Here is a 14,821-nt window from a genome sequence, read left to right as displayed (position 1 = left end):
CCCCGGCAGCTGGGTCAGAGCCCACATCGAGGCCTCAAGAGGGAACTGTGGCCACATTCCAGCTCTAGCCCCTGAGGCCCCTTGAAGTTTCTCATCTGTTTGGGGATTTTAGAGCCAGAAGCTGCTTAAAGGCTCCTTGATCTCCTGCCCCCACTTTGCAGATGAAGAAGCTGAGCCTCGGAGAAGATGTGAGTTTCTCAAGTCCCACAGAAAGTTTGTAGCCCAGGAACACAATTCTTCCCACTGCCCTGCAAAGCAGACTTCCGAGGGGTCTCTATCAAGTATGATTTGCACACCCCTGACTAACTCTTTCGACTTCCTAAGGTAATATTTGGGGTGAATATCCCAAAGGCCTCGAATCCCAGGGCCCAGCCTAGCCCTTCCCCTCGTGGCCGATCTGGAGGCCTATCCCACCACTGCCCCTCGGCCCAGCTCCGTCCTCCATACCATGCAGGCGGGGCTGCATCCGGCCCGGGCTGCCTTGGCTCCCTGCCTGTCCTTGCTCTGACAGCAGGGACCCAGCCAAGTCTCCAGCAGCTCTGCCAGGGCCTCCTCTGCCTGGGATCCCTGCAAGGCCTCCCTGATTGCTGCCAACCCTCTTCCTAAATGGGCAGGTGTGGCCTGCTCGATGCCTGTGCCCAAAGAGAGAGTGCCTGGCACTGCCAGCTCGGGGGCTCCGAGGGCCCCAGCTGTTAACACCGGGGGCCTCTGTGAGCTCCAGAAGGCCTCCCCCTTCCCCACCCCGGGCTCACTCCTCGGACACTTCTGGCTTCTGGTCCTCTCTCCACCTCCTCTAGCTGCTTCTTCAGGACCCATCTCTGGGGGTAGGCATGCCCCTAAAATGGGTTTTTGGCCCCCAGGCTCCTTATTTGGCACCCTGGCCTGGGGCCAGCTCATCCTTTCTAAGGCATCCCTGGCCATGGCCTTGCGTCAGCTCAGTCTGGGTGATCGTGGATCTGGAGCCACCTCTCCGGGGGCCCCTCACATTCAAGTTTCACCTCGTTCTTGTTGGCTCGTCCTCCCATTCCCAAGCCGGCAGCCAGGCTGTACCCCAGCCCCTGACGTTGTCCTGCACAGAGGCATGACAGCCTCTGTAACCCTCTCCCCCGACCCCCCAGCCTCTGTTTTGCTATTTCAGGGAAGCACACAAACCGTAAGTGTACGGTCAGTGGGGGTTCACAAAGTGACACCTCCATGCAGCCAGCACCCGATGAAGAAACACGGTAACCAGAGCCCGAAGCCCCCTCCAAGGGCCGCCGCGATCCTGACTTCTAACACCATGGATTATTTGGCCTGTCTCTGAGCATCACTTAAGTGGAATCTTACAGGATTGGGATGGATGCTGTGAGGAGCTCTCCAGGTTCCCCTGCTGGAATGAAGAACTCATTCCCTAGCTGCTAGGAGAGCGCCTGGAACATGGTCCTCAGTTCTTGGCCTTTTTGGGGGGCTAAAAAGGGCTGCCTTGCCTAAGATCATGTCTTCTGAGGTCAACCTGCACCCAATGACTAATCAGCATGGGCTGTAAAGACCCAGCCCCTCGCCCCAACTCAGAACAACCCCGCAGGGCTGTCCCAGCCCCGTGGGTGCCAAGGCTGTAAAGAGATGGTATCACAGGGCAACTCCTCGTTTGCAGCTACGTTGTCCTACGCCTAAGTTCTTACAAATGCGATGAGGTGTAAATACCATATGCCACTGTGGGGGACTCCCTCTAATGGGCAGAGAGTGTCCCACTTCAATCCTTTCTTATTCCTTCCGGCTGGAATGCATATGTGATGCTGACACTTGAGCAGCCATCTTGGACTGGAAGGCAGAACCCACGTGTTGAGGGTGGTGGAACCTCAAGCTGATGGGAACCTGGCTCATGGACTCTGCGGCGCGGCCACACCAGCCCTGGGCTGCCCGCCTTGGGCTTCTTCGCAAGTGAGAAGGTAACCTCTAACTCGTTTAAGTCACGTTTACTTTGTTGTCGCTGTTTACAATCGAAATGAACCCTAACAGATTAATTTCCTTCATGATTAATGGATCTTCCAATGGTCTCAACACCAACCAGTCATGGAATGAGTGAGAGGCCAGAAGAGTAAAATTGTGTACGGCATCTAATAAAACAGATACAAAAAACCGATTCTGCAAAGAGCCTTAGGGTAAAGTGTGCATTCATTCAATTACAATGTAGAATTAAACCCCGAGTCTGCAAAAATACTCCGCCATTTACATCATCACGAAATACTTCCTAAGATCTTATTTTGCTGGTCACGGAACTAAGAAGGCCCTGTCACGGGACTTCTGCTGGGCCATCCTGCGGTGGGAGGGGCCTGGCTCTAGAGTCCTACACGTTCACGTCTCCTCTGAGCTACCGTTCTGCTCATCCGCCCATTGGGGCTGGAACTGAGCTCTGCCACATATTGGCTGTGTGGCCTGAGGCAGGTCCCCTAACCTCTCTGAGTCTCCACCCCTCATATATAAATCACAGCTGGTGTCCTCCTCACAGGAGTGAGGTGAATGAAATCGGGTGCAGGAAAGTGTCTACTGTGGGGCTTAGGGCAGAGCAGGTGGGCAGGAAGTACGGTTCCCGTGGAGGCTCCTTACCCACAGACATACCTCCCCCTCTTCTTTCTTGCTAAGGGAACCCTGATTTTGTTCCGCCCTCAGGTGGCCCTGTATTGGGAAGGAAGTGGGGCACCCTTCCCAGACCTTGGGGATAAATCTCAATTGGTCTAAGCCAGTCCTTGGTCCCATCCATTTCTTCAAAAGAGGCAACAAGGCATAACCTGGGCCAGGGCACAGAGGCCAGGAGGCAGGGAAGACAGATCCTTGGGCTTCCCTGCTCTGCCCTGAGCATTTGGACCCCCTTTGCTAGTAATCGGGGTAGGAATGGGCATATGCTACTTATTTGGCCAATGAAAGTTGGGGAAGTCAGCTGGAGAAGGGGGCTTCTGAGAAAGTTTTCCCAGACACAAGGGAGGAACATTCTCTACTCTGCCTTTTTGATTAGTGCATGAGGGTATGATGCCTGGAGCAGTGGCAACAATCTTGAAGCCCCGAGGGGACGAACTTCAGACCAAAAATCAACTCATGAGATCCTTGAAGATATGAAGATGTCGATGAGCTACTGACTTAACCAACCCTGGAGGCACTCTATCACCAGACTCCTGGTTATGTGACAGACGCTGCTAACTGTTCTCTTGGGTCCATTTTTCCTGCCATCTGTTTAGGAATAGAACAGGATGAGTTTTAGCGGGCTGCTTGACCCTCAGCTTCAGACCAGCTTTGGCAGCTGGGTGTGGCCAAGTGATTTAAGTCTAGGCCAATGGGATGTGAGCAGGAGTGTATGCAAACTTCTGGATTAAAGCAGGTTGCCCTGGGCACTCTCTCCCCCCCTTCCCACTAGTTGGAAAATGGCAGCAGCTGGAGCCTTTTAGATGCCCCATCTTGGGGATGGCAGAGCAGCCCCATGGGCCTCGGAGTACTCACCTGGGGGCTGTGACGTGAGAGAGGAACAAACTTCTGCCTTCTTTAGGCAACTCTCTTTTGGAGTCTTTTCATTACAGCAGCTCCCTGGGTACCTTAACCGATACATCGTGTGGACGCTAAATGCCTTTGTGGTTTCAATCACCCTGCGTTGTTTCTAGCAGCCAGAGGCTCCCTCTCAGATCTTGTTTCTCTCCTTGGAACTTGGTGGGGCTGGGGGCTGGGTTCTGATTTGTGTTGGTGGTGGACCACGGCTGTGACGAATGTTTTCCTGTTTGGGGACCTCCCCCCCACAGTCCAGTCTCACCCACCACCTTGGTTCCCTCCTACTATGGCCCCTTGCCCAGGAAAGCGGGTGTTCCCTCCCCCATAGCCCAGATCACCCTTGAGTCCACTGCCGGTTGTCAGGTCCCGAAAGCTGTGTCGTCTCAAGCCCGGAGCTCACAGCTGAATTCCCAGCGTGCCTTGCACTGGGCTGCCCCTATCAGGACTAGCAGAGATTTAGGAACAAGTGAACCTTGAAGCCAGACTTCCAGGAACACACTTCTTAGTTACTCACTCATCCTTTGTCTCTGTTAGGCACTCAGATGGAGGACATTCCAATGTAATAGTTGAACAAGAAGCTGGGTATTGATACAGAGGCAGAGGAGATCATCCCCTCACCCCAGCACTGCTGGGCAGGCTACCGCCCTCCTTGCCTGTGCTTGGTCAGCTGGGAAGGTTCATTCAGTTATTGACAACACACCTGCCTCAGGCCCTGCTGGGCCGCTTGCTGAACCCCCATGAAGGGATGGGCCCTCATCTTCTTCCCCAACTCCCAGACAAAAACATCTGCAAACGCAGCCGCCAGAAACAAACCACAGGGTTCCTAGGATCTGATTACTGTCCCCAGGGCAGGTTTCCACAGAGCCGGCCCTTCCTTTCTCTTTTCCGAGAACTGGAGAACTCAGTTGCCTGGCAAATGTTCCGGCTCCTACCATGAAGGGGGGCAGCCCAAGGTTGCCAGGGCATCAGGCAACTGCGAGCTTGGGATGGGACAGCACCAAGCACAGGGTCTCAACGGAATGGGGGAGAGGCAGAGGAACCGGGAAGGGGTGTGTGGGTGGGGTGGGGTGGGGGGATGGTGCTCTGGTCTGTGGATGTTGCACAGGGAGGTCAGGAAAAACCCTCTCAAAGAAAGGGAAGAACCCTCTCCAGCTCCTGGAGCCTGCCTCCTTCCTGCCTGGAGCTCAGGCCTCAGGACCGCCCAGGGCTGGGTTCTAATCTCAGTGCTGGCCGTTACTGGCTAAGCCTCAGTTTCCCCACATAGCATTTGGGGGGGTGTTATATATACTGTACTCCGTGCCAGGTGCCCTGCTCGCCCATTCAATCGCCACAACCACGTGAGGAGGCTGGTCCCATCCATTTCTGCACAAGAGGCAACAAGGCACGGTCCTGGCCAGGGCACAGAGGCCAGGAGGCAGCAAGGGGGATCCTCACGCTCCCCTGCTCTGTCCTGGGCATTGGGACGATTCCTCCCAGACCAAAAGAGGGCCAAGAACACTCCACCAGGATGGACAGAGGCTGGGGTCCGCAGGGCTGGGTGGTGAGGGTGGCACCTTGTGGCCTCAGAGCTGGGAGATGAATCAGCCTTTCCACCTTCCCTCTGCCGGCCCACACCCATCCCCTCAGCTTCTCTTCTCCAGGATGCTGCCATTATTTCCGGCCAGGGGGATCCTAACTGGTTTCTATCTGCTGCATTAAGAGGCTGGGTTTGGGGCAGGCTCAGCGAGGCTCAGCCCTCCCCCTCCCAACTGTCAGGTTGATGGATGGAGGGTCCTTCGTGGAACATGAGAGAGGAAAAGTCACCTCTGTGCCCCACTACGTTCCCCTGCCTGCCCACTTCCTCAGAGAAAGGATGCCAGGAACATCTGAGACTTTTCCCATTCTTGGCCCCGACTGGCATGATGTGAGGAGCGTCTGGGGCCAAGGCTCCCTTCTGGGCCCCATTTCCAGAATGAGGTCCTCTGAGAAGGTCTGTAAACATTTGGCCAAGCTGTATTCTGACAGAACGGGCTTCAGCTACTCCAGCCTGGCCAGGGCCCCTGGGTTAGAAGGTGTCAGGGGTGGCCAAGGGCCCAGCGATCTTTCTGATGCTCCCAGAGTTGGTCCCTCAGCTCTGCATGGACTGCTGGGAACTCCTTGAAGTCCCCCCCCCCCCCCAAAGTGACATGGATGTGCCCCGCTGGGAGCCTGAGACCAAACCCAGGAATAGCCCTGAGAAGGCTTTGCCATGGCTCTCCCCACAAGATCTTTGGGGGAACAGGCCAAGAACCCAACAGTCAAGCAAGATGCTTGGGAGCTGTGGGGCTGGAGGAAGGGCAGTCAGAGAAGGCTTCCGGGAGGGGACGTCAGCCTTATGGGAAGGAACAGGAGTCTGTTGGTGAAGATGGCTGGGAAGGGCATTGCACAGCAGTGTACGAGTATCAACTTGTGGCCATTAGCAGAGGGAGAAGAGTCAAGAATGTGCAGTTTAGAGGCGCCTGGGTGGCTCAGTTGGGGAAGCATCCAACTCTTGGTTTTGGTTCAGGTCATGATCTCAGGGTCGTGAGGTTGAGCCCTGCGTCAGGCTCTGCTCTGGGCATGGAGTCTGCTTCAGATTCTTAAGATTCTCTCTCTGCACCCCCCCGCCTGCCCCCAAGCAAGTACAGGCTCTCTCTCTCCGGGGAAGAAAAAAAAATTATGCAGTTAAGCGTGAGTGGAGGGCAATGCCCAAGGCTGGAGAGGGCAGGACCATGGCGGACCTGTAATCCAGCCCGAGTCAGGCAATGGGGAACCATAGCGGCGCTGAGGGCGAGCGGGTGACACTGTCCTCTCTGCACGCTCGTGCCTAGTAGGCACTCACATGCCATGGCCAAGTGACCGATTACACAAGGCTTGAACCTATGAGGGCATCTGTCTTACTTGCTTAAGTATATATGGTTAGGGCGCCTGGGTGGCAAAGTCGGTTAAGCATCTGCCTTCGGCTCAGGTCATGATCCCAGCGTCCTGGGATGGAGGCCTGGGTTGGGCTCCCTGCTCCGCGAGAAGCCTGCTTCTCCCTCTCCCTCGGCCCCTCCCCCCGGCCCGTGCGCTCTCTCTCTCTCTCATTCACAACCTCTCTCAAATAAATATTTTTTTAAAAAGCGTGAATGATGTTGTGGTTGGAGAAATAACTGACATGGAATCCATTGCTGTCATCAAAGTATCACCTGTTCTTGAATACCCCTAGAGCCGGGGAGCTCACTTCCTAACTAGGCTGCCCAAGAAGGTCAGAATCCAGAGGTCTCTGAACATCTCCCCCTCGGCTGCCAAAGAGCAGCCTGCCGACTCCCAGAGTGCCTGGCAGCACCCCTGGTCCCTCAGGGAAGTGCTTCTCCAGCCTGGCTAGAATGCCCAGCTCCCAGAGAGGGCTTCCTCAGCACGAACCAGCCGGGGCCACACCTGGCAGAGAGCATTTTCCTCCTACCCAGCCCTGCGGCTGCCTGGAAGGCACTTCCGGTCTCTCCCAGGATCTGGGCCAGGAGGGACCCCACAGACCCTGACACCTACCCCTCTAGGCCTGGGGGCAGCATGCCCCTACTCTGGTAATGGGCTCCTGGGGTGTCCGGCTGGGCCCCCCAACCCACCCCCACCCCCCGGGTCCCTGGACTGCTCTCCGGGCAGGGCTGAGTGACCTCAAGCATGTCAGGACACGGCCCCCCAGCTGCTTCCCTGTCTCCAGAATGGGACTAATGCGGGCTTGTGGGAGTGGATTCCTTTTATCAACCACCAAGCACTTGGTGTCAGGGAGTTGTTTTTATTATGTTTATTATCCCGTGTTTATTGTGGGCAGCGTGGGGGGTGGTTTTCTTAAAATGCTTTTCCTGAGCCAAAAGAACTCCATGCTGCCATGCCCTGGAGTGGCCGGCTGGCGCATGGCACCCCTGCAACATCTCTGGAAAGGAGAGAGAATGGGGTGAGCAGGCAAGCCTCCCCCAAAGGGCTCCCCAGGCCGGCTCCTCCGAAGAAGAAACCAAAGGCAGAGAAGAGCAAAGCACTCTGCCCCCCCAACCCAGGCTCACGAGGCTGGGTGTGCACCCCTGCTGCCTCCCCCCTTTCCTCAGGAGCTCCCCTCTCCTTCCTACCCCTGTTCTGGGGCTTCTCCATCCATGTTCTCTTTGTGGGCACCTCGGGCCCCCACCAGCCTGGCCTCCCTGTGACATCCCGGAAGCCGCTTTGACGTGCACGGCTCTGGTGTGTTGTCCAGAAGACCCAGAGGCTCCCCTGGCTTACTCCAGCCGATTCTGGCTGGGGCCCCCCAACCCCCCCACTTGTTGCCTTCACCCTGAGAAAGCACACTGGCCCGGGGGTGTCCCACCAGCCTCACCCTGAAGGGAGCGGATCCGGGGGCCTGCAGCGCATCCTCCAGGCACACCTCTGGGACCAACAGCTCCCCACCCTCCCCCGAGCCTGCCCGAATCCTAGGCTGCGGCAACTCCAGCCTCCCTCTCCCGGGCCCTCCCGTCTCGCCCCCACCAGGAAAGGTGGCCAGGAGCCCTTCTCCGTCAGGGCGCCTGGTGGTGCAGGGAGGGTGGCCCAGCGGGCCCCTCACAAGTACATCTTCATGGCCTCATGCGTCGTGGGGCAGTAGCGGGCATGGAGCTGGGCCAGCAGCGCCCGGGACGTGGCTTCAAGGCGCGTGCCCTGGCTCTTCTTGTTCCACACGTGGACAGCGTAGGTGGCCTTGAGCAGCCGGTGCAGCTCCTCGGGGCTGACCTCCTGGAAGTACTTCTTCCAGTCCTGCCAGGGGATAGGGTAGAAGGCCTCGCAGGGCAGGGCGGTGACGCCGCGGCAGGCGTGACTCTCGTCCAGGCTGCGGATGGAGCACCACTTCTTGAAGACCCGCGTGAGCAGCTGCGGGCCCTGGTGGCCCCAGATCCAGCCGTTGTAGTGGGCCACGAAGTCGTGCATGCACAGCGCCATGAACTCGTGGTGGCGCTCGAAGGCCAGGAAGGCACCGTTGAGGACATAGCGGGACTGAGTGCCCAGCGTGTTGGTCAGATTCTGCAGGTTCTTGAGGACGATGAAGTCCGTGTCCAGGTAGATGCCACCAAACTTCCACAGGAGCGCGATCCGGGAGGCGTCGGAGAGCACGGGCAGCAGGTAGGGCTCCCAGCGGCGCTGCCGGGCCGCGTACCAGGCCGCCAGTGGCGTGTCCCGGAACAGCTCGTCCAGGTCAAGCGGGAGCAGGTGGACGTTGGGGAAGCAGCCCAGGAGCGAGAGGCCCAGGTGCCGAGGCAGGGAGGCGTTCCCGCCGGGCAGCCCCTTCATCAGGACCACCACCCGGGACTCCGGGTGGGCCCTGGCGGCCGACTCCACCGAGCACATGAATAGGAAGTTGGGGTTGGTCCGGTCTGATGTCTCCAGGAAGAAGATGTTGCCTGGAGGCGGGGTGCTGGAAAGCAGCGTAGGGGACCCCAGTCGGGGGCAGGGGACGTCGGCAGGCAAGTTAGAGAACTCTCTTTGGCCCCTGGGCTCTCCCGCAATGTGCCAGTAGATCATGATGGAGACGAAAAACGTGAACTTGAAGCTGATGATGAACAGGGTGCAGATGCGCTGCCTCGGGGCTCCCCGGCGCAGCCGCAGCAGGCACTCAGGGGGCCTGGACATGTTCTCCCCAGATGACACCAGGAGGCCACAGCACGAACTGGCTGGTCTGCAAGAGACGAGCATCACATTCGGGCAGACTGCTGGTATCTCTGGCCTGAAAAACACTTCCCACAAGCACCAGCTACGGCCAATGCGGGCTTCCAAAAGCCCACGGGTCTGCTGGCTCTGAGTCCCACCTCCTTCCTCACCTGCAAAAGGGCAACGGCAGGCCAGGGGCCACGGTCTGGGCAGAGTTCCTTTTGCTCTCTGTGACACACCTGGGCGCTTCCCGACACCTGAGCCAGTGCTACCTGCCACATATGGCCATCGCGGGCCCAGGCCAGGGTCTGGCACAAGCGAGGTTGTCAGAAGTGATGCCTCTACCACGTGGCCCACGGGCCTCTCTGTCCCGTGACACCTGGGCCCCTCAGGCCACTGGCAGCCCGTGATTCGAGGCCTAGCCCACGGACCCCTTAGCCCCATTCAGTTCCACAGTTGTGCCAGGCCTGGAGCTGCTCCAAGAGGGCAGACTGCCAAGTAGCCTTGGGACCTTTCAGCAGAAAAGCCTGGGGCTTGGGCAGGCCTGGGCACTGGCGTGCTAAGGGCCTGGCAGGCAAGCCTGCAGGGTGAGTGGGCTCCAGGCACATGGGGATGCATGCTGGGTCCTAAAGCCCTTGTCTCAGACACAATGGAGTCTCTCTCCTGGGCGGCTGGCTTCCCCAGCCCCTGCCCTGGACCGTGCTTCTTATAGACACAGGTCTGGAGCCTAGGACTATTTTCCTTCGACCCTCACCTTCTCCTGGTGATGTCCACCTGGCCAGCAACCAAGAACATCCTGGGGGCCCGGCAGGTGGCTGGGGAGAGGAAATAGGCTTGGGCTCTGTCCCCAAGGGCAGGGCTATGGGAGCACCTGGGAGACATGGGACCTCAAGTCTGCCTGAACCAGCTAAGACCTGGGGCAACTCACTCAGCTCACACCTCCAGGGCAAGAACACTGGAACCCACTAAAGGGTTGACCATCACCACACATGTGCCAGGTGGCCTGACTGGGACGTCATACACATTTAACTCGCTGAACCCCCACGGCCGCCCTGTGCAGTGGTGATCATCACCCCCATCTCACAGGTGAGGACCTCGAGGCACCAAGAAGTCTGGTAACTCACACACGGTCCCGTGGCAGGCAAGTGGCGGGGTGCGGGCTTGAAGCCAGGCCACCTGGCTCCAGAGTCTACTCTCTCAACACTGTACCATCCTGCCTGGGACAGAAACGGTGCAGGGGATGTGGGAACGTGCCTGGCACTTTGGGGACTCGGTGCACATTCACCTGTCTGTTCTCACTAGTCACAGAATCCCAGCCAGCGTTTACTCAGCGTCTTCTAAATTCTCGGTGCCCCCATGCACACCCCCTCTGGCTCTCCGTAACCCCAGGGGTGGTTGGATCATTTCTACTTTAGAGGCCAGGGAATGTGGACACACAGTGGGGTGGAGGGACCGCGCAGCCTGGGGGCTAACGGGGGCCGGAGTCAACCGCTCCCCAGGACAGACAGGTCTCACGGCCTGAGAGTGGTGCCAGGAGGCTGGGACTCGAGACTTTGGCGTGCCCTCCCAGTGGAGGGCTGGGAACCGCGCTGACGTCACTGGCTGGTAACTGACCAGCCTGGGCGGCCCATGGCGGCGAGGTGGGGGTCCGGCAGCCCGGCAGCCCTCTGGGAGACACGCCCTGGCTCAGCAGCCAGACTTCTCTGCCAACAGGAACACGGCCCTTCCACACACTCTCCGCACCCACAAATCCATCTGCAAAACACGGGGAGACACAGAGTGAGGAGGGTGGCGGGCTCACGGAGGCCTCGTCCCCCAGCCACACAGGGTCACCTGTTCACCGATTCACTGGCTCTCTCGGCCCCACAGGGAGGGTGCTTGGGAGAAGAGAAGAGCTAGGCTGCAGCTCTGCCCTGGGGGAGCTCTCAGCGCGTGGGGGGGAACCATCTGGAAACAGACAAGGACGACGCTGGTGACAGCTGAAACGGGGCAAAGGGTCCAACAGAGCCAGGTGAAGGTGGCTTCCTGGCCAGCTGACACTGACGGAGGGCCTTAGCCAGACGGGCCGCTGTAAGCACCACGCGGGCCTGCGCACCTTCCCCCTGCCGGAGCCCAGCTCAGTGCCTGGCACACAGTGGGCCCACACAAACTGACTCGCCCTCTCCCTGATCTGCTCCCTCACGGACCCACTCCCCCGGCGGCCAGAGGGACACCCCGAAGACACAAGCCAGGACATGTCACTTGTCTGTGAGACCCTCAGTGATGTGGGAGGCCCAGGTTCACTAGGCCCTGCGTGTGTCCCCCACCCCTGGCCTCACAGCCCGCGTCTCTCCTCATCATCTGCTCTACCCAACCACGCCCCGCCGGCTCGCTCTTTCTCAAACCCGTCCCCCCCCCCCCCCCCCCCATATTGCCTTCCCGGGTCCTGTGTGTATGCTGTTCCCTCTGCTTGGAACGCTCTTCCCACAGCTGTTCACCTGGCTCCCTCCCTCACCTCCCTCTGGTCCTCACTCGGAAATCATCTTCCTGGGGGGCCTCCCAGCCCCGAAAGTCCCACCTCCCGTCACTTCATGGCCTCCTGTGGAGTTCACTGTCCCCGGTGCTTCATCTAGCATACAGGACATCTTGTACTCATTTGTGCGGGTTATTTATGTGGAACATCACTCCACGAAGATGGGTATTTTTTGTGTTTTGCTCAGCATCTAAATAGATGGCGCTGGGTGTGCAGTCAGTGAATATCGAGTGAGCGAGTGACTCAGCGTGTGGGTGAGTAAGTGAAGGAGCAAACGAGTCAATGAAGGAGCGAATCGATGAGCGCGCGAATCGATGAATGATTAGCGAGTGGATTAACGAAGGAGCGAATTAAAGAGTGGGCAAGTCAGTGAGTTAGCAAATCGGCGAGTGACCGAAGGAGCCATGAGCATCGGGGCCAGAGGTCAGGTGAGCAGCCTGGGATCCCCCAGCTGGGTCGTGAGCGGCAGAGCCAATAGAAATCAAGAACCTTGTGTTCCCCTGCCCTGGTTTTCCCCTGCAAGGAGAGGCTATTTTGGTCCTGGGTATTTTTAACCCAATGTGAACCACACTGAGGAGTGGACAGAGAGTTGGACAGATCGAGGTCCCAGCCGCCCAGGGGCCCCCACAGTGTTGGGATGATCTGGCTCTTCCGTGGGATGGGGTGGGGTCTGGGCCTGTTGGGGTGGCAGGATGTGCCACCTGAGCCCGCGCCTGCCCCAGTGGAGAGTGCCAGTCCCAAGCAGTGCCGTATTTGGTCCTGGAGCCCAAAACCCAGGAATAGAAACTGTGCGCAGGGCCAAGTTGGCCACAGCCCAGTACCCGTGTGACCTCAGGTCCAAAGCATGCTCCTGGCCCCCCGGGATGGGCCTCGCAGCTGCGGCCCAAGTCCTGGACCTTGTCAGCAGTGGCTGGCATGTTGCCACTGCCCCCACCCTCTGCAACAGGGAGGTGTTTCCAGTTAGCTTATTGACTGTGGCCACTTCCCTGCTCTGAGCTCCTCGGAGCTCCTCAGGACCCCCACCCCCCCAGGCAGGAAGTGAGGGTGAGATGCACACAGCTGGTGGGTCAAAGGGCCAAAGGCCCGACCACCCCCCGTTGGCTGGGCCCTCGCCACTTTGTGGCCCCGCCCCCCTCTGCCGTCAGGAGCATCGGTATGGGCCCAAGTGCCTAGAAATGGCTCCTCTGCCCGAAGACTGTCACTCCTTGATGGCCCACAGTAGGGGCACTCCACCTCTGACCTTCCCTTGGCTCCTGTGTCCATCCAGCTCAGCCCGGTGCTGGCGGACTGTGACTGCCAAACAGAGCAGAGTCATGGTGATGGTCAGACACAGCCCATGCCGAACCGCTTGTTGCCGGGATTGGTGCTGCCTGGCTCCCAGAGGCCCAGAGAGGGAAAGGGATTCGGCCAGGGTCACACAGCCATGGAAGCTGGAGCTGACGCCCTCAGGGAGCTCTTCCTGCCCCCGCCCCCATGCGAGGAGTGCCCCACCTCCAGGTCTTCCTTGAGATGCTTCAGGAGGCAGACAGCCCAGCAGAAGTTGCAAACCACAAAACCAAGGAAACAGAAGAGGGACCCGACTCTCGACTCTGATCAGCTTCCCCATATTGGTTTCCTGTAGCGACTGAAACCAATGACCATAAGAGGCACCTATTTTTTCACAGCTCTGGAGAGTAGAAGTCTAAAACCAGGGTGTTGGCAGGACCTGACTCCCTCTCGGGCTCTAGGGGAGAATCGTTTCTTGCTCCTTCCAGTTTCTGGTGGCTCCAGGCCCTCCTGGGCTTGTGGCCTCTTCCTCCAGTCTCTGCCTCTGGGCTCATGTGGCCTTCTTCTGTGCGTGTTCTCCTCCTCTGTCTCTTGTAAGGACACTTGTCACTGGACTATGGCCCACACCTGGCTAATCCAGGATCATTTCCTCATCTCAAGACCCTTAATGTAGTAACACCTGCAAAGACCCTTTTTCCAAAGGAGATCACAGTCACATGTTGCAGGGGGTAGGACACGACATATCTCCTTTGAGGCCACCATTTATTCCACAACACCCCCTTTCTTTGTCCCCCCGTCCTGAAATCTCAGAGCCACCCTCGGGTCACACACACTGCCTGGAATATCACTGAAATGGCAGCTCCATGGAGAATGTGCCTCGGTGGGCCTCTGCATGGCAAGAGAAAATGGTTAGATGTCATTTGCAGTGGGGTTTACCAGTGGAGATGGGGTGGCTCTCTGCTGGCTTTGCCTGCCCAGCATCCATTCCCCCTTCTTCTGATAACAGTACCCTGATTTCCTTTGAGGAACCACCTCTGCCCCACAGACCCCCCACTCTAGTTCTTGGGGTACACACACGATTCTAGTCTGCCTAATAATGACTGTGCCACGTTCTCCTGGCCACAGTGAGTAGCTCAGGGAGGGCACGTACCCCAAATCCAAGCCAAGCAGGGTCATGTGCTTTCCAAGGGAGGTGCTAACATTGAGCCAGGAGCCAGGAGGGGAGAGCCTGCCTGAGAATGAAGCTGGCCCAGAGGCAAGCAAAACCAAGAGATGGAGAGAAAGAGATGCATGATGACATCAACTTTACACCTGGATTCTGCTATGCCTGAAGCTGGTCCATCCTGGACTTCTTGTCATGTCAACCAACCAACACACACACACACACACACACACACACACACACACACACACACACGAAAAGAGAGACAGAGATGAGGGAAGAGTCTACCAAGTTGAAAGCAGGGATACTTCTGGAGACAGAACAGGATCAGGAACTCAGACCCTCCTTGGTGGGAAGAATCAATACCTAGAGCTTGAAAATCCTTCCTGAAGGGTCTGCTGTCCTGCCCCCGCACCCCCTCCCATCTTTCAGGGAATAAATAAATATTTCTATTCAAGAAGTAGGAGTTACAGTTACTAGAAGGTGATCCTTGTAAAAATGGATGTTTTCAGAGCAGAGGTTATAAAATGTTTCTTCTCCAAAGTCTGTAAGATGTTCTAAAGCCAGAAACCAGGAAGGCAGTGGCTTGCTCTTTGGGAGATATTACCAACAAAATAAGGGAGCTAGAGACTTGTTTTTCCAATAGGAATAGGGCAGATTCTTGGTTCTGAATCTTTCCTCCTCTGCTGATGTCATATAGAGCAACAGGGGAAAGAGAAAATAAA

The 14,821-nt window shown here is 57.7% G+C and overlaps 1 protein-coding gene across 1 annotated transcript in view; it reads right to left on the bottom strand.

The window, feature by feature from the left end:
• Positions 1–1,940: 1,940 nt before the first annotated feature.
• The window catches only part of A4GALT (alpha 1,4-galactosyltransferase (P1PK blood group)), a 28,377-nt gene continuing 15,496 nt past the window's right edge, over positions 1,941–14,821 (bottom strand). Inside the window, exons 4-6 of the mRNA XM_025881929.2 lie at positions 10,771–10,911; positions 9,911–9,971; positions 1,941–9,184 (exon numbers count right to left, since the gene is read on the bottom strand). Of these exons, the coding sequence (XP_025737714.2) occupies positions 8,077–9,184; positions 9,911–9,971; positions 10,771–10,911 (1,310 nt within the window). The 3' untranslated portion in view covers positions 1,941–8,076. The remainder of the gene's footprint in view (positions 9,185–9,910; positions 9,972–10,770; positions 10,912–14,821) is intronic.

The sequence above is a fragment of the Callorhinus ursinus genome, unplaced genomic scaffold (genome assembly GCF_003265705.2).
Source record: "Callorhinus ursinus isolate GAN/ISIS: 27379988/994484 unplaced genomic scaffold, GSC_fseal_2.0 scaffold48, whole genome shotgun sequence".
NCBI lineage: Eukaryota > Metazoa > Chordata > Mammalia > Carnivora > Otariidae > Callorhinus > Callorhinus ursinus.
The sequence above is the reverse complement of the archived record's forward strand: the minus strand, read 5'-3'. Positions and strand labels throughout refer to the sequence as shown.